Raw genomic sequence first — 18,202 nt, forward strand, 5'->3', positions numbered from 1 at the left:
TACTCATTGCTCATGACCACTAAAAAACAAAAAATCAAGAGCCCTGTCATCAGCTGCATTTAAGACTTGAACAGTTCAATCCAAACAGCTGTTTTCCTTTAAGATATTTCCAATGTATTGTTTAGAAATTGTTTCAAGAGAGACTATTCATCATGTTACCCATCACATTAAAAAAGTGACAATATTAAACTGGTGTGAAGTGATAATAACTTGTTATTATGTGGTTTTGTTCTTTACATAAAGCATCTCACAACTCTCCAAACATCATCTTTCATCATCCACAGAAGGATCCCAACCCTGAGAACCACAGTGTTACGAAACAGAATGAGGTTCAGTCTTTGCAGTAATCGCTCCATGTGGAGAACATGATGCTGGCTGTGGCTTTATCTGCTGTTAAAACTCAATGAACCACAGGAATTAGTGAATATTGAGTGTAATTGAAAGCGGCACAAGGGAAATTCAAACTTTGGCGACCTCCAGTGGCGGCAAGAGGTAGAGACTGGAACATGTGAAAGTCTAAGGACCCTGAAGTGAATGTAATGTTGTATCATTTGTCCATTCATAATACTTACAGGTTCTATACATGTTTCTTTTATATATCCATTATTACAGCCACTAAAGGCTTTGTTTAAAAAGGCACTGTTGACTCACTGTTGATTCAAAGTTATGTCCTTGGCCTTCAAGATTACAAGGTTTGTTTATGTTCACAAACACAGCAGACATGCATTTGAGGTCTGATGGCCATTCAAGTTTAGTCAAACTTATCTAGATTGTAGCTGTTGTTACATGAAATGTAACTTATGTATTTTGAATCAGACTGTGTCCTGAAAATCGTAAATGATTTCAGCCTAAAACTTCAAAAGGAGGATCGTGTAATACCCTACTAATATTACATATCGAAGGAAAAACCTCAGAAAATCCATAGCCAGCGTTCGTGAGCAACACCTCAAAAAAGGCAGACAAACAGAAATCCATGTGATCCTGCTCAAACAACTGTGATTCCTGAGCAAACAAAAGATTTAATTTAATAAGCATTCACTTTTTGTTTTTCACTCAATTTGGTGTCTTGAGTCCTCCTCAAAAAATAATTTTACTAATAAATATGAAACAGACATAGTGACCATATGTTACTCCTGAGGTAAATGGACAGCTGCCATTCAGTAAAATACTTTATAGTGTTGCAGTGTGTTCATTTTGCTGTCTGAAGTTCAGCTCTTTGTACCCACACTAAAGTATTGTGAAAAATATTGAGTCAAATTTAGTCAAAAGATTTGATTTGGTCCTGAAATATCCATATGGTTATAACTTGGGCATCTGGCACTGACAAGACTCTGTATTGTTTGCCTGCCAAATTCAGAGAGATGTGATTCTTTGGCAGACAGATGATTATCACATATGGGCAGAGCTGTATGTGCGACTTCACGCTGGGAACGAGTGAGAAAGAGACAGACACCCTTCCTTTGCTGACAGTGAGGCTGCCACACTGATGTTTGACTCTTATTTTACACGTAGTACATCCAAATGATGATCATCGTGTTATTTGTAGTGCTTTCCTCCTGGAACATCACGTTCTTGACAGTGGAAAGTTTTGGGGAATTAGGCTTTGAATGCATCTTCTGTGTCCTCCGTGAAAGTATGCAACTTGGCGTTGATTCTGCAAACAGCCGGCATTTATTTGCTGCCTGAATAAAAAGGCTTTGTTGAAGGGTTCAGACAGAGTTTTATCAGCTAATTCTTCCCATTTATGTCATGTAAAAAGCAAATTATTCATATAAATATGAGAACATAATGTGTTCATGTGTATTACCATCTCTATGTAGTGAAAAAAACACTGCCTTTATAGCTTTAGTTTGTTCAAACCTGAAATACCCTTTCCTTATCTTTATCAGGGATTGGGTTATTTATTGAGTTGTTTCTAGTTTAATCAGTATTACAATTTGGGCTGTTTATGGCTCTGATAAATGACCAAGACCACTGTGTTGATCCCCCTGGCTTCAGTCAGACAGATTTGTTTTCATGGGATTAGAGCAATGGACTTTAAAACTATGCACAAAACACAGACACAGGTATGGGAATGAGGTAAAAATGTATTCCTAAAAACATCTGCAGCTAAATGTATCAAGATAACACCTCTGACTATTCATATTCATGTCTGTCTGAGCTTAAGTGTGGACGATCAACCTTAAATTATTCATCGGTTGTGTTTCTGATTTTGAAATTCTGTGAATGGAAAAGTGGAGGGAATTGTTTGGTTACAGGGCCCACTCTTTCCCTGTACCCACCTTGATGAAAGTTTAAAGGTAAATTCGTTTTCATTTGTTTTGTTTTAAGTTTCAGCGTCACGTTCCGTGTAATAAAATACCAAACCAAAATCATTGCCAGCAAACACAATTTAGAGACTGAAACACAATTTTTGTAAACTATTTTGCCAAATTATGTAAACCACTTTATTTGAAGGTAAAACTATATCTCAGGAAATCTGCGTGAGAGCAAAATGATCTGCAAACTGTGATAAAGGCTTACAACAGAGAGTTTGGTAAATCATTTTACTGTCTTCCTTTGTTTTCTCTTCCAAATACATAAAGTTTGGCACAAATGGGGGTTTGTTTAAAACCTGTATGATTATCTGACAATTTGTTTCACTTCTTTTCGCTGTGTTACAAAATCTCAACAATTACCTTGCTGAGTGAAATGTTATTATAACCAATAAAAATGATGGCCAAGGCCAAACCAACAGACACTGCCCAAACTATGCAGGTGCTTCAAAAGCACTTCAGTCCAACACAAGCACTTTGGCCATTAAATCCTTTGTGCAGAATGGAAACTCACCCAGAAGAGAAAGTTGAATGTAAACAGGAGGTATTTCAGGCAGACGGTTCCACATGTTTCCTTTTTCTCCTCATAGACCCCCATGCTGCAAAAGAGAGTGGGAGTCATTTTAGTCAGTGCACACAGCATGATCAAGAACTACAATCTTGAACTTTCTCACAAAGAAATGTGTTGGTAAAGATAAATGTGAGCGTATAAAAACTCCTTTCTGCTAGCATTAGACATGGTTTAAAATAAGTTTGATACTACCGCAATATATTGATACCCAAGTTTTTGTGCCAGTATGGAACCAATCCTTTTTTTGATACCTAACTTTCGGAAATTTACTTTCATATTTGAGAAAGAAAACCAGCAAACCCTCATACAAGAAACTGTAACCAGAGAATATTTGGCATTTTTAAATAAAATATAACTGAAACATTAATCAATAACTAAAACGGTTGCAGATTTCTGTTGGCCGTTGTATCTCTTAATTGAATGATACCCCACTATTGATCCAATATAAAATAAGCTATATAAGTGCAATGTAAGCCAGCAGCTGGCATTGAGGATACAGAATTAGAGCTTGGGGTGCTTTTAACAAATGAGACGTTACAGGGCTAATGCAGAACATGGGGGAGTAAGCATCAGATCAGCAGTGTAGGCAGAATCAGTGAGCTGAGTTATTACATGTGTATACAGAGAGATCCATGACTAAGCACTGAGTAGGAGCTGAGAGTCGGCCAAAGGCTGGAAATTATAACCAACTGCTTCCCTGGTGCCTGGTCCCAACATCCAACGCCTCTAGAAGCAAAAAATCATGTTCTTTTACCAGCAAATGAATACTTTAAGCAAGCTATGTTTTATAAGAGAGAGGCAGCTTTAGTTAAAAGCAATTACTTTTACTTACATTAGATTAAAAATGTCACTCCAGTGTATTTAAAACAGGAGTGACTAAAGCTTATCCAGACAATCTCAGTATTTAAACCACAGTAATTGACACTGTATCAAAGTTAAACAGTGCTGTCACCACAACAATGCCAAACACGACTCTCCAGTTTGAAGTCTGTTAGATTTATAGATCCCATCACAGAATAACACTTGCTACCTGCTGCCTTTATGTAATCTTTGATTCCCACGTCTCACATCCTCTTTTTTATTTTTTTTTATTTTCAACCTCACAATTTTCTTGGCTCACTTGCCAGTCAAGCCCAGACTTGCCCTCCTCTGAGTGCCTCTTATCAAACTCTCCTTCCCCTCCTGACTCTCCCGTCTGCTCCCCCACCCCCACATGCAGTACTGTCAATTCAGATGAGCACTACATGAATGAGTAAGTCTGTCTGGGTTTTCTGTCTGTTGACCATCTGGTGGGGTGGGCCCTCTTAGTGAGATCTTGTTAATGAAATTCAAACAAGACTTAATTGACAACTCCCTATTTTACTTGTTAGAGCCGGATAGGAAACAGCTGAGTCAAGAAAGTAAGTCAACTGTTTAAAAAAAGTTTACAAGCTTTCTTTCGAAGATGTAAAAAACACAGCAGAAGAAATATCCCTTCTGCATGAAGGGTTTAACTATGGAGAGTTACACCGATGTGCATCTTATTAGCTTTAGTTTATTTCAGGACGTGATATCTTTATTCAAGGGCACATTAAACAAGATGGTAAATAAATCGGAGATATGCCACCTGTCTGACACACTCACCACAAATCACATTTAGTAGATAATGGCTGTCTAGTCTACCCCACGAGACTCCATGGTGAAATACTTGGAACGGCTCCAGTAAGGTTTTTAGTGTTATGTTGCAGGTTAATTAAGGTAGGTGTTTCCAGACCTGCTGGAGAAATAGTTGCAAAATTGCTGCACAAACCATTTATATTTTCTATCTACAACGTGTCATCGTTTGCTTTACGTTGTTAGAAATGATCCAAAAGTAATAACTTGGATAAAGTTTAAAATAAAACATCCCCACATGCAGCTACTATATTTAGTTTTCTCTGTAAACCAAGCTGATGAATAGAGGTATATAGATAGATATAGTACTTTTAAATTCTCTGATTCTAGCTTCTGCAAGAATTTGCTCGTTCTCTTGTTCTTAGACAGAATATTTTCTTGTTTTAGACTGTTGGTTGAACAAAAAAAGACATTTTAAGATCTCAGACTCTGTGATGGACATTTTTAACTGCATTGTATGGACAAAACAATGAAACAATTGAGAAAATAACCTGCAGCTAATCAATAATTAAAATAATAACTTAAGATAATTCAAAATATTCAGACTACAAATCTCATTTCATTCTAAAATCCGGTATTTTGACTTGACTGTCCACACCAAACTGTAAATAAAGCTTGCAGTATACTGTTATTTGCAAATGATGAAAACACTAAGCTGCTGATTTGAGCTGTTAAATCTCATTTGAATTGGACTTCATACTACATCTACAACTAGACTGCATTCAAAATGTCATTTCTGCACAAAAGTCATGGAGGTGTTTGAAATCCAGCATAGGGAACAAAAGAAAAGTATCATCTTGGATATTGTCAATTTAGGACATTTTTATTCAACAACAAGGATCTTTTGAGCTGTTAAAATTTGATTTACAATAAGCATTTTTGATGTATTCTTCCAGGGTTTCCCGGAGGAAACTGTTTCGTTGAGCCACTCAAGTCTCCTCCTGATCAATTTAGTTAGTGGACAAAGGCCAAAATGAAAGTCACAGCCATTACATGACATTAGCCGGGTGAAATAATTCTTCTGCTCTTTTCCCTTGAAAGCTTATTGTTTAATTTAAAAAAAAAAATGAGCTCATTTATAGAAGTAACCCAGGCTTGTAAAAACAAGTGCTCCGATTTAGACGTGTGTCTGCTAAATGTTGTGCTACCAGTCTGAACACAGCCTTTTATCTGGAAAGAAGAAAAATATACAACTGATATGTGAGTCATTGATCACACCTGTGACCTGACTCATTTTACTGTAAAAACCCAGTGGCATAAAAACCACGCTGTTGACTAGCTGCTTACTGAAACATCCTTAAAAAGAATACAATCAGGTTATTATTAATAAGCAGTGGCGTATGCACAGGTATACGCAGAATACCCACTTCTAAATCCCCTCTGATGTGTCTTAGCTGTCCTGGAAAAGTAAATAAAAGTAAGTGAGTGAGTAAGGAATACTTCACTCACTGTCTGTGGGGTAGTATTGATTCTTCTATGGCTCATTGTGAGTTCATTTCACAATGATCCTCACTGGTTGAAGTCAAGCAGAAGTGACCATGTGCAAATACTACTGCCTCATTTCTGTTAAATATGTAAGAGTAGTCTCACATTTCACTGTTTATAACACAGGGATGCTTATCCTTTGCTTTAACAATGAATTATGGCATACATTAAAGAGTATTTCCTCTTCTCCAGGTACCATCACACTATTACTAATAAGTAGTGTTATATTACATTATCTAAAGTGACGACAAGGGAAAGTTATGCTCGCTAAACATTTCCATTACAGATCACAACTGTGTCCTAACAACGGCTCAGCTCTGAAACCACTGGAAATATATATATATAAAAAAAACGATTTGTGAGATTTTGTACAGAGTTTGAGTTCATAATAACCATCTGTGCTGGGTAATCCCATCATGTATTCATTTATAGGACTGCCCACATTGATAAAAATCACAGTTTTGTATGTTTTCCTCGCTGAGTTTCAACGCATCTCTTCGCCTAAGCTAACGCTAAAGTTACACGTCTTTGGCTGCCCTCTGTGCTGCTGCTGCTCCAACAAATGTGGACAAAACGACCTATTTTATCAACATATTCTGCTTTTTAAAGACGGCAACAACATGGTAACACATTGTCAGGTAACCTAGCCTCCGTGGAAAGCTATAAAACGTTTCGGCCATATCGTGAAAAAGACGATAAATGCTGCCTGTCTGGGCAATGCGACACCGCAGTATGAGCTAACACAGTTAAATCAGAGAGCACTTCCTGCTTCCCCCCCCCCCCTCACTTACCTGCTGTTTCTGTAATCTTCTATCGACGTAGAGCAACCAACAATATGTTCAACTATTCCTAGATGTCGTCTGTTTTCATTCCACTTCCCCCCCTGGATAAAGGGCCTCTCCGACAGCAGGGTGAAGCTGGAGGCTAGAAAAATCAAAATGCTGAGCTCACGTCCAGAAAGTGAGACTGGAGCTGCTGCTGCTGCTGCTGACTCCACCCCGGGCCACCTTGCATGTTTCTGGGATTTTTCACTGTCCTGGGGCAATGGTTATGTGATGTAAGCAGATACTGTGGGATAAAGGGGGAGAAAAACCCAAGAAAAGCATGTTTGCAGGGATTTCTGTGTGTATATATATATATATATTTTTAAATAATCTTTACTTTACAATAGGGCTGCACCATTATGACCAAGTGCATGTAATTTTGATAAAGGTGAAATGTGTGACAAAACAGTGTGATGAAGTACTTTAGTCTGGTCTACAAATCTTGTTCTCCAGATTTAAATAAAACAGGTTTGTTTAATTCAAACCCCCCAAAATTTAACATTTAATGCATGATTTTAATAGATTTATTAGGGAAAATTTGTGTTTTTACCATATTGTGCAACCCTACTTCACAATAATATTGATTGATAATCCAAGGGTGGAATGTAACTAAGTACATACTAGAGCTAATTGTACTTGAGTATTTCCATTTTATACTCAGAGGGAAATATACTTTTTACTCCACTACATTTATTTGGCAGCTTTAGTTACTTTGCAGATTCACATTATTAATAGGCTACAGAATATAACCAACTAATACATTATGATGTATTATAATAGGTCAATATAAGGGGATACATTCACAAGCTAACAGTGTGTAAAGTAGCTGAAATTAGCTCCACCTTTAAAGTGGTGAACAAATGAATGCATCAATAATTAGAATCCAATGTTATAACTGCACAATGAGTACTTTAAATATATTTGGATTACTTTTGTACTTTTACTTAAGTAAGATTGAATGCAGGAGTTTTACAGTGTGCTATTGCTACTTTTATTTAAAAGATCTGAGTACTTCTTCCACCACTGTGATAGTCTGATAAAGAGGGTTTTTATCCCCACTATCAGCATATTACAGCATTTACACGTTTCATTTAGTTCCTATAAAGTAGGATCATTTCTATTAAATTTTAGTCAAATTAACATTTTCAAAGGGCTGAGATATGGCCCATCTCTCTTTTATGGTTGCTATGGGAAAAGTCTTTTTCGCCGTGGTTAATACTCGGCTTTTCCCTGAGGAAGCTGTAGTAAAACAGAAGACTCAATGATGATCTTATAATGACTATTATGGTCAGTTCATGCGACAATTACACAGTTCTTATCCCCAACCATTAGATTTAATCTAATCTGACAGTTGCCCACTTTACTCAGATGTTAATACAGCATTTCTTAAGTACTTGACAAGCCAGTATTTGAGTACAACGGTTACACCAAGTTTCCTGCACAGGTAAATGGGGCAGCATTGTTTTTTGTGTGTGCAGAAATGCACATTCACCACTAGATGGCAGTGGTTTTCTGTTTTCTTCTGGCTCAACTCCAGATATCCTTCCTAGAAGCCTTACCGTAATCTGGAATGGAAATGTGACTGAAGAAGCACAGACAGTGTCCACTTATAACCCATCTTCATTTACTCATACTTAGCTACGGCCGTGACTTCTTGTCCTTTGTAATAAATGTCAGTCCATAGTTAAAAAAACTGAACTTTATGTAACAAAGTAAATGGATTTTGCATTATTGTTTTTTTCTCATTCAAGTTTTTATTTGTTTTTTAAATAAAGAGTTGGTACATGTCAGCATTTCAGGGTTACAGGAGTAACCCGTAGTACCAAACACGGTGTAGGAAATAAGAGATAAGTTAATTAAATACAAATAAGTAGCATAATCAGAGGTGAGAAATACAGTCCACAATAAAATGAAAAGAAAACATTGCTCTTTATATAAATCCAAAAAGGTCCCTGGAGGAAGTCCCACAACCTAAACTACATTATAATATACTGAGGATCATAGTATGCAATCTCTACCATTGCATCTTTCAAATTGGGAGCTTATGTTATATTTTAAGACTTCATTTTAGTAATAGCTACAGCATCCTGTCACTAGGGTGTATGTACACAAAGCAACCACAATCCATAGTATGTCATGACAAAACTCTTGTGCCTGTCTATTAGAGAGCAGGCGGGATAAAACCTGTTACTAGGACAGACACAATCTGTGCTGCACAGTGTGTTGTTTGTGGCCACATGCATCATCCGGACAGATACTACCTCATTCTCTTCTGATCAACCTTCATTTACAGGTACATACACTTTTTTTTTCTTTAGGCAGCAGTTTGATGGTAGAATTGATATTGTAAAATAGTAAAAGGGAGGATATATATTTTCTGTGTGAAGCAACAAGCTGCTACGGAGTTTCTTAAGAAGATTAAATGGTGCAGTACTAAGAACTACAAGTTGGGAACACATTAACAACAACAAAGGGTTTCTAAGTTACACCACTATATTTGTCAAAGGAAAATTTATTATTTGACCAACTGATATATTTCTGATTACAGTTTATAAAAAGCGAGAGTAGAAATTGACGACTCTTTGTCTCGGATGTGTATCCACGGCACTGGACAACCTTAAACAAGCTGTCTCACCTTTTAAGACTGGTATTATTTTCTGTTTTCTCAGTTTCTGCCCAGGAGCCAGTAGGGCTGCTAACCCAGAATCTCAGTGGGACAGCTTCCAAGTATAGGTAGTCTTCTGGTCGACGCTTGACTGTTTAGAAGTGGACATAATCTTCCACACACCTGCCATGGCCATGCCAAGCTATAAATACGGGGGTCATAAGAGGATCCACCTGGTGTCAGAGTGAGGTAGCCTGCTGTATAGTGATCCTGGCTCATAAGAGGCCAGAATAGCCAAGGCAAAGATTTACAGTACCTACTTAACTAATACTCTCAGTGGCGCAACGGTAGTGAAAGGAGGACTTGTTTTTCTCAATTCATAACAAGCAAGTAAATAAATAGTCTGTTTTAATGTAATGGATGAGAAGTAACCTGAAGGAATATATACAGGAAAGGATGTTCTTTTGGGAGGCGAAATGCTTTTTGACTTAACGGTAAACTGTGATTTAATGTTTACTTTAATGTTTTTAGTGTAGAATTGTAATTGTATTTAATCTTAATATGTGTTGTGGCTTGTTTTGGAGGTTTGTAATTCAGCTGCCACCAGCTGTGTCTGGATATTTGCAAAAATCCCCCAAGTATAATTGATTTTATTAATTTCAGGTACATTTTTGTTGTGCTTAAAGGTTTGGTTTACCCAAATGATTAACATACTATCTCACCTGCCTCTATTTGCAAATAGCCATGCAGATAGTTCTGGTTTTATTTGTCCAGGTTTTGAGATATCCAAGAGGCCAAGGTCCATGCCATTACAATAGAGGTGAATGGAATTTCATTTTTGGTGCTCTCGGTGTTGAAAAACAAATACAGGACATCTCTCTCCAAAATCAGCATCCCAGTCACTCTTGAGTATTTACAAGAACTGTTCCTTTTAGTTGAAAGTAGTTCCAACAAATACGTTGGATGGATATCTCAAAATGTAAACAAAAAAAACCCCAAATTATCTGCATGGACAGATACTACTGACCTGCTACTGAATTATTAAGCAAGGCCAGTCCAAGTCGTTTGGATAGTACAGCCTCTCCTTAACAGTGAATAGCAACTTGTGTGAGTTGCATTCAGTCATCAACATGCCAGTCCATGTTTAACTTCAGCAAACTGTTCTTGGTTAGTCATACTTTAACCACTGTTGCACGAGTTGCTGCTAGAAGCATGAGCTTCCTCCCTTTGAAAAGTGTGATTCACCAGGTGAAGGTTTATTTTGTCATCTGGGTTTCAAATGCTTCTATTAATTAATAAGGTCAAACAAGTTGAAAGTTTACTGATAGTAAATAAGGACCAACCCTCATCACATCATGTGGCAGTTAAATGGATTCACTCCATCAGACAATTTCTGTAACAAGTCTGATCATGTCTGGTAGGAACATAACAATATCTGTTTTTTATTCTCTTTCGCATTAAGTCCATGCTTTAAGTGCTTGTAAATCTGCAACAGAACAAGACTCACACTGTACAGTAAATACAGTCTTTCAGCATGATGTGTTCCAGCAGAATACTAATGTGTCTCTGCTGTCTCCTTCCACAGAGTCTCTTCAGGATTTACTTGGGTGTTCATCACTTTTGATAGGAAGAAAACCTTTACCCTCGCTGATTGACAATGCTGGAGGTATCAGCACACTGTAGACTGCACTGCGCTACCACATCTCTTCATGTTGGAGCTGTAAAAAATCAGCAGTTGTGACATGTTGGCATCTGTGACTTCCAGGAAGCTCATCCCAAAACTGGACTGTCCATTTCTAATTTTGAAAAGACTTCAGTAAACAGGACTAATTTTAACAACAGACATGGAGCACTATTGTGTGTAACTATCATCTGCATTTGGGCAATCACAGCGGAGCCATTTGAAAATCTCACTAAGATCTCCAAACAGTCAGGACTGTTGCGTGTGGATTGATGTTTCTATGTAGTGTTTGTACGAGTGCAGTGCAGCCTTGGATCCATCGTGGAACCACAGTCCGCCCGGGCGCCCAGCCTTCGGGCCGGAGACGCTCCAAACCAGCAACTACTCTCTGGTGTTATTGATTCAGCTCAGCCTGCTCTCCTTCGACCTGTTCGTCAACTCCTTCAGCGAGTTGCTGCGGGGTGAACCGGCTGTCCAGCTGGTACTTTTCATGTAAGTAAGAGTTCCTCATTGTTTCAGCTGCCAAGCATTAAGTTTGGCTTGAGGGGAAAACAAATCTAAAAATAGTAGGCTTTAGATGTCTATAATGACTCATTTGGGATGCTGGGATGGAATTAAATAGCACTGTACAAAGACAGTAATCTTTTTGTTCCTGCTGGTCACATATTTTCTTTTCTGTCATCTTCTCCTTTCCTGTATGCCTTTCTTCAACAGTATCCAGGACATTGCCATCCTGTTTAACCTGATCATCATTCTGTTGATGCTGTTTAACACCTTCGTGTTCCAGGTTGGCCTGGTCGCCATATTGCTGGAGCGATTTAGAGCTCTGCTAATGCTCTCTGCTCTCTATTTGACCCTCAGTATCATACTCCATTCCTGGCTTATGGTACGTACTGTATGGGCCCAAATGGGCAGAGATGTTATTTAAGTCCTTCTAAATGTTACTTTATTCCTTTTACATGTAATGGGGTATTCTCTTCCCCTGTTGTTGTTGTTTTTTACTTGTAAAGTGCACAGAGACTCTGAGTGATGTGCACTTTAAACTGAAGTTAAAGTTATAACGTTATGAACTAAATGCACTGCATGCTTTTTTAATTTCACATATTTATGCTTCATTTATAAAAAGGTATTAGGAGCAAAATCCTACAAAAATGTGACTAAATTGAAATATGTGGCTTGGAAAATTTGCAAGCAGTGAAATGTTTAATTTGTCATTTATAGCCTTTTTAGTCTAACTTGTCAATTTGTCCCATCAGTATAGTTTTATAGAGTAAATATACATATGTTAGTGTTTTGGTTCCTTTTTTAACATCTTTTTTATTAAAAAGCACCACAAGAAAATGATTAATATTTTCTGTATAATCTTTACAGAATTTGCGTTGGCTAAACACCAACAGATTTATATGGACAGACGGCCTTCAGGTTCTCTTTGTGTTCCAAAGAACAGGTAAGATGACCAAATATATTTATTCATCTTATCTGTCCACACAAGCATATATATAAATTACTGTCTCTAGAGCTATGTTAAGGACTTAAAAAAAAAGTAATTTTCCCTTAGAGCAGAAATATTAACAAGAGAGTCAATGCTGCTTTTCAGGTCTAAACATAATTTATAGAAGGACTAAGTAAACTGTAGCGTAACCCTCCCCACACACCTATAGTGAGTGTGTTCCTCCCTCCTCTCTACCAGCAGGCTCCAGGAAGTGATCTCACACCGCCATGTGGGTGTGACTTTCATACACGTATAAGCTCATAAGTGGATAAAGGATTTATTGTCTAGTTGTTGTTCTCTGTAGGTGATCCCTTATTAAGTATGAGTACAGAGTGTAGAAACGTTTTGTCTCTCTGTTTTGTCTGCTACTTAAGACCCACCCATACGGTTACTAAGTGTGTGATTCAGTGTTACGTCACCAGTTCACAAAATCTCTTTCATTATGAACAAACCTTAAGACACTGAAAACTCAGCTGGGCTGAGTTGTACTTTTCTGATCCTATACATAGTTGTAAATGCTGGTGGGAATTTCCCATTTCTGAGTGTGTTTTTGCAATGCTAACGTCCATGTACAATTACATATCATCTCTCAATTAACCTTAATTATTGTGCATAGTCATAACATACGCAAATTGGTAATGATTAATGCTAACTAAAACAGGGCATTAATATATGTATATACACTAATGACATTTGTCATGTTTTTATGCAGTTATCTTTTAAATGTAGTTATCATTGTTTTGGTTATGGATATTGGAAGTGTGCAGTGCATTTCCACTGAACTGTAACTGCAGTGACTCAATGTGATGGATGTGAAGTATTTGCAAGTTGATTTTCAAGACAATATTGAAAGTTAATATGCAGCAATTGCATGTTTGTAGTAACTGGGTTAAACAGACAATATATTAACATGGTCTCTTATTTGAAAATTTAGATAAAAAGCCATAATTTCCCATGTTAGTTATTGGGTTGGCCGACACAGGACAGTGACAGTCCTGAAAGTTGATTGAAAAGTGTATTTTCTGTATGTTTGTAACATATTTTATTCTGTTTACAGCTTCCGTGTTGTACTACTACTTGTACAAGAGGACCTCAGAGTATCTGGGTGACCCTCGCCTCTATGAGGATTCACCATGGCTGCGAGAAGTGTTTGCTCAGGTCAGACAGTGATCCCACTGCAACAGAGCACATGATGGCTCGGAGTCTAGAACTGGTGTAAAAATGGCACAATAAAAACACATGAGAAGCAAATTTGGTACAATAAAGTGTGCATGTGAAATCATACAATGAGAAAACATAAGCCACTTCAAAAACAGTGTATTTTAAAGGTACAGGAAATATATATGAAATGCATTTTCCAATACCACGTTTTGCGAACACTAATTTGCTAATTTAACATAAGAAATCCATTCAATGCAACATCAGCACTATAGATGTATTCGACAGGAACATTATATTCCACATAACATTTAATTCCAAAGCAAATTGTGCCAAAAGTAGCTTAGAACAAGGCTGGGATGTTTCATCAGGCTTGTTTTGCTGTTCAGATGGTAAAAATGACATGAAAAGTGAGATCATGGTTTTTCTAAAAAATAATCTGATAATACCAGTCACCACATGCCCTTTTTCTTTTCTTTTGTTAATGGTGTACATTTTTTTGTTGTTGTTTTATACAAATTTAAGAGTATTTGAGTTTGTTGTAATGTTGAAGTTGAACAGGGTTTAACTTTTTTATGGCTTGGCCAGTTACCGATCTCCTCTGTAAAATATGACTTGTGCATCTGAGCCGGCTGTGTTTCATTTCACAATAAATGTCACAACGTAAACATGTTTGTGTGTGTGAAATGTACTTGGTCATTTCATTGAGACCCCTGCTTCAGAGCTTGTTCCGAAGCATGACACTAGCCGACTGAAGCGGAGCTGATCCTTCAGTTCATTGAACTCTTTGAGGAGTGACTCCTTCTGCAGATTGAACTGTACACCAAGAAAAGAGGAAAGGTTTTCATCAGATAGGGGTTTCTTTATGTGAAATGAAAACACTGATATGATTTTCAAATTGATCTTGGATAAGAGGGACATATTTAGTAAAATAAATATATTATGATAAAATGAATAAATACAGTAAATACAAAGGCTTAGATTTGTTTGTGACAACAAAGCAAAAGAAACTAAAAAAACCTTTTGACTGTAGATTTTTCAGCACTATTGATAATAAATATTAATCCAGAACTACTCCCAACACCATTTTTTTAAATCACTATGACTGATAAAAACACCAGACTAACTCACCTTTGTTGCATATTTATAAAACTGCTCTGCTTCCTCTTGTCTGCCAGACTGAAAACAAAAGGTTTGTTACAAGGTTAGTTCAGGTCTCTGCGGCCTGCTTTAGACAGCGAAAAGGTGAATCTGTGTTTAACTGTGTCCCAATTCAGGGGGTACATTGCTGAGGTGATGTAGCTCACAAAGGTGTTTCCTTCTTTGGAAATGAGGGTCAAGACCTTGAAGTGGTTGAGTCACTGAAGAATATGACAGGGTCATTGTGTCATATCATGTCTTGAAATATAAAAGTAAAAGGAGGCAGAGCGGTTTGTGTGTTTTCAGAGTGTCATCATCACTCACCCTGAGGCAGATCAGAGATAGGTAAGCCCACACCTCTGCATTCTGGTTGTTCAAATGGTTGGCCTCTGTCAGTGCTTCCTCAGCTATACACAGCTCCTCCAGCTACACAGACAGACACACAAACACAACCAAATCCTATCCCATCAGCTCCACAGCTGTTTTGTTTACAACTTGTTGGCTTACGACAGTACATCCAAGAGTAACCTGGCTTCTGTTCACATTAGAATTAGGACAGTACTTAAATCTTGCAACCGCATTGTGAGAACAGAATATTTTGTTTGCCCAGCAGTTTTGTTAAGGAAATAACCCCAATGTTAACTGCCTCTAACACCATAATGTCACAAGATACATCATGTAAATAAGAGTTTCAAAAACCTTTCAAAACCAGAATTATTCAGGTTTAAATTTCAGATTGCCATAGTTTTTATCACTATTCTTGTGCTGGAGGTATAGCTTTACCCGATAACAGGCAGTGCCCAGGCCCAGCCAGGTCAGGCAGGACGGAGACTGCTCACAAGCCTGCAGGTAGATAGCTTTGGCTTGGTCAAACTGAAAGTTAAAAACACAAACATAAGAGATTTAGTTACACTGTAGGTTTTTACAATTATAATGCCGTGCTTTAACTTGAAAATAACTGTAACCATTTCTGTCTGTTCTATAGCAGCATGACTCTCATACAGTTATACACATTCACATATAGAAATACAACAGCAACTCAATCATAATTGTGCTGAAATTAAAAGCTCATTGTACCTTACGACCTTTTGACCAATTTTGCTATTTTAGAAAAAACTTATTATGACTAGTTTTTCCAAGGTGTGTGAGAGCCTAGCTTGTACGAGGGGGAAAATGCGTAGTCTCTCCTGGAAATGCACCAGGTGAAATCCCCTGACTCATCATCAGATACAGTACACATGAGTAAACTGTCTGACTGATCAGATCAGCTTGTCTCAATACCTGACCTTCTCTTGCTGGAGGTAGATGGATCCCAGGCGGAGGAGGACAAGGTGGGAGTCTGATGGCTGCCGTAGGAAGTTCAGGCTCCGCTCATAGCTCTCCTGGGCATCACTGAACGCCCCTTGCAGGTAGTGACAGTGACCATTCAGAGCCCACACGTCTGCATCCTGCTCACAGCGTAGACAACACTTCTCAGGTCAGTGTTCAGAAGAGATGCTAGTTTAATCAGGCTTATGGTGTCAAAACCAATAAAAAAATATTATTTAATCAAAAAGAACTGGTTCCCTACAGCCAATTAAGAGAATGATTCACAAAAAGTATTTCATTCACAAACATACCACGGTCAAGGAAGAGTACATTTCTGGCTTCACCAACAGGCCTTTCAGAAGGAAACAGTAACTAACTCCCTCTTGCTGTCAGTGTTAATGGAACTTCAAAAATTTTAATGAACTAACTTGAGATTTTGGACCAATTTGAATCAATTTAACAGCCATGGCATTATGTTTTGTTTCATATTAACAACAAAGTGTTCTAAATATGCTAGAACTCTGATTTATGGATTTGGTGGCAAAGCAACAATATAGTATTAAGTGCTTTTCACACACTAAACTGTGGAACAAAAATGATTTGTCATTAAGGAAGGTGTAACATTTCTACGTAGTTGCAATAACTTTGCTCTTTAATATAATCAAACTACTTCGGAAACATCCAGGTATGTGTTGAGGAGCACTGAGGCATTAAAATCTGGGGACCAAATGCTTCCTTGGTCAACTTCACCCATTTCCTCTTTCTATTGTAATATTTCAGACATAATTTCAAGGCAGCACAGGAGAATCAACTGCAGACCTACATATACATTTTGATAAAGCAATTAAAGGTAATAAAAAATAAAGTCAGTTGTCTGATAGACTAGTAACTGTACAGTTATTGTAGATACTAGGAACAGTAATGCCCTACATCCTTAGTAAAGGTAAAGTAATCTCCAGCACAGATGATTACATATTTTATCTTGAAATCTGTAAAGATCTTTAATAATATACGTATTATATTACTATACATATATATATATATATATATATATATATATATATTACTTAGTCCTCTTTGTCAGCTTGCACAAACAACAATGAGGTCAAAGAAGTTCATAAATCCCAAATTAAATGTGAATCTTTGCTGCATTTTAAATATGGTATAACTTACAGACTGTGGCCGTCAAAACAGCTCAGAATAATAGAGCAGAACAGAAGCAGTAAACCATACATGTCACATTTTCCACACAGTTGCTCATTGTTGCAGCCTGTAGTCAGAGTGTGAGTACCTGGCTGCTGTGAAACAGCACCTCCTTGAGGCTGGCACCGGCACTGCAATAGTCAGCTCTGAGCAGCTGCAACTGGGCCAGATGAAGAAGATAGGAGACACTGCGACCACTGTCTGACCACAGCAGCTCCTGGGACAGCGCATGCTCCACCATCTGACAACAGTTATAAAATTACCATTATTCATTTGCATATCATTTTTTGTCAAAGCCACGGGGAGTCACTGCAGAGGGGCTAAAGAGCCATCTGTGGCTCCGGAGCCACAGGTTTCCTACCCCTATACTTAACAGAGGGTCACATAATGACACTACAGCAGAACTATGAATTGTAGGTTGTTTTCATTCATATTTTACCAGTGTGAGTGACACTATGAATGTTTTTACCTGCAAGGCAGTGTTCTGCAGCAGGAACTGAGCCGTCTCTGTGTAAATGGTACAGGACAGCTTAGCTGGATCTGATTTGGTGCTGATACTTTGTGCAGGAGGTTCTTCCTGTGCCCCTGAGTCCTCGTCTCCATATTCTGGGTCTAGGAGAAGAGAATGAAGATAACATGATGACAGTAGCATTGGCTGCTCCAGAAAGCTATATTCACTGCCACAGGCCTTCAGGCTGAAGTGCACTGAGAGCATCAGTCGGTGTATGACAGATGTAAGAGATAAGACACGTCTTGCCAACAGAGTG

The 18,202-nt window shown here is 37.8% G+C and overlaps 3 protein-coding genes across 11 annotated transcripts in view; 1 reads left to right on the forward strand and 2 right to left on the reverse strand.

Moving 5' to 3' along the window:
- LOC127351310 (CD151 antigen) overlaps window positions 1–7,005 on the reverse strand; it is a 23,057-nt gene extending 16,052 nt beyond the window's left edge. The window contains exons 1-2 of the mRNA XM_051378666.1: window positions 6,816–7,005; window positions 2,830–2,914 (exon numbers count right to left, since the gene is read on the reverse strand). Of these exons, the coding sequence (XP_051234626.1) occupies window positions 2,830–2,913 (84 nt within the window). The 5' untranslated portion in view covers window position 2,914; window positions 6,816–7,005. The remainder of the gene's footprint in view (window positions 1–2,829; window positions 2,915–6,815) is intronic.
- Window positions 6,888–18,202, reverse strand: part of cfap70 (cilia and flagella associated protein 70) — a 21,467-nt gene continuing 10,152 nt past the window's right edge. For 6 of the 7 annotated variants that reach the window (XM_051378661.1, XM_051378659.1, XM_051378665.1 and 3 more), the window contains 7 exons: window positions 17,905–18,047; window positions 17,524–17,676; window positions 16,211–16,372; window positions 15,708–15,797; window positions 15,249–15,350; window positions 14,916–14,963; window positions 13,928–14,600 (listed from right to left, as the gene is read on the reverse strand). In XM_051378661.1, coding sequence (XP_051234621.1) covers window positions 14,481–14,600; window positions 14,916–14,963; window positions 15,249–15,350; window positions 15,708–15,797; window positions 16,211–16,372; window positions 17,524–17,676; window positions 17,905–18,047 — 818 coding nt within the window. In that variant the 3' untranslated portion in view covers window positions 13,928–14,480. Of the gene's footprint in view, window positions 7,093–13,927; window positions 14,601–14,915; window positions 14,964–15,248; window positions 15,351–15,707; window positions 15,798–16,210; window positions 16,373–17,523; window positions 17,677–17,904; window positions 18,048–18,202 lie in introns of those variants that run through there. The other variant, XM_051378660.1, reaches the window with a different exon arrangement.
- LOC127351311 (transmembrane protein 138-like) lies at window positions 9,049–13,837 on the forward strand. Of its 3 annotated transcripts, none has more exons than XM_051378667.1 (5): window positions 9,049–9,141; window positions 11,039–11,626; window positions 11,849–12,020; window positions 12,506–12,581; window positions 13,684–13,837. In XM_051378667.1, exons 3-5 carry the CDS (start codon window positions 11,895–11,897, stop codon window positions 13,794–13,796), a joined length of 315 nt encoding a protein of 104 aa, XP_051234627.1. In that variant the 5' UTR covers window positions 9,049–9,141; window positions 11,039–11,626; window positions 11,849–11,894; the 3' UTR covers window positions 13,797–13,837. The 3 variants fall into 3 exon arrangements, with proteins under 3 accessions (XP_051234627.1, XP_051234628.1, XP_051234629.1); XM_051378668.1 differs by lacking the exon at window positions 9,049–9,141 and adding an exon at window positions 9,668–9,947; XM_051378669.1 differs by lacking the exons at window positions 9,049–9,141; window positions 11,039–11,626 and having other exon boundaries at window positions 11,842–12,020.

The sequence above is a fragment of the Dicentrarchus labrax genome, unplaced genomic scaffold (genome assembly GCF_905237075.1).
Source record: "Dicentrarchus labrax unplaced genomic scaffold, dlabrax2021, whole genome shotgun sequence".
Lineage (NCBI taxonomy): Eukaryota > Metazoa > Chordata > Actinopteri > Moronidae > Dicentrarchus > Dicentrarchus labrax.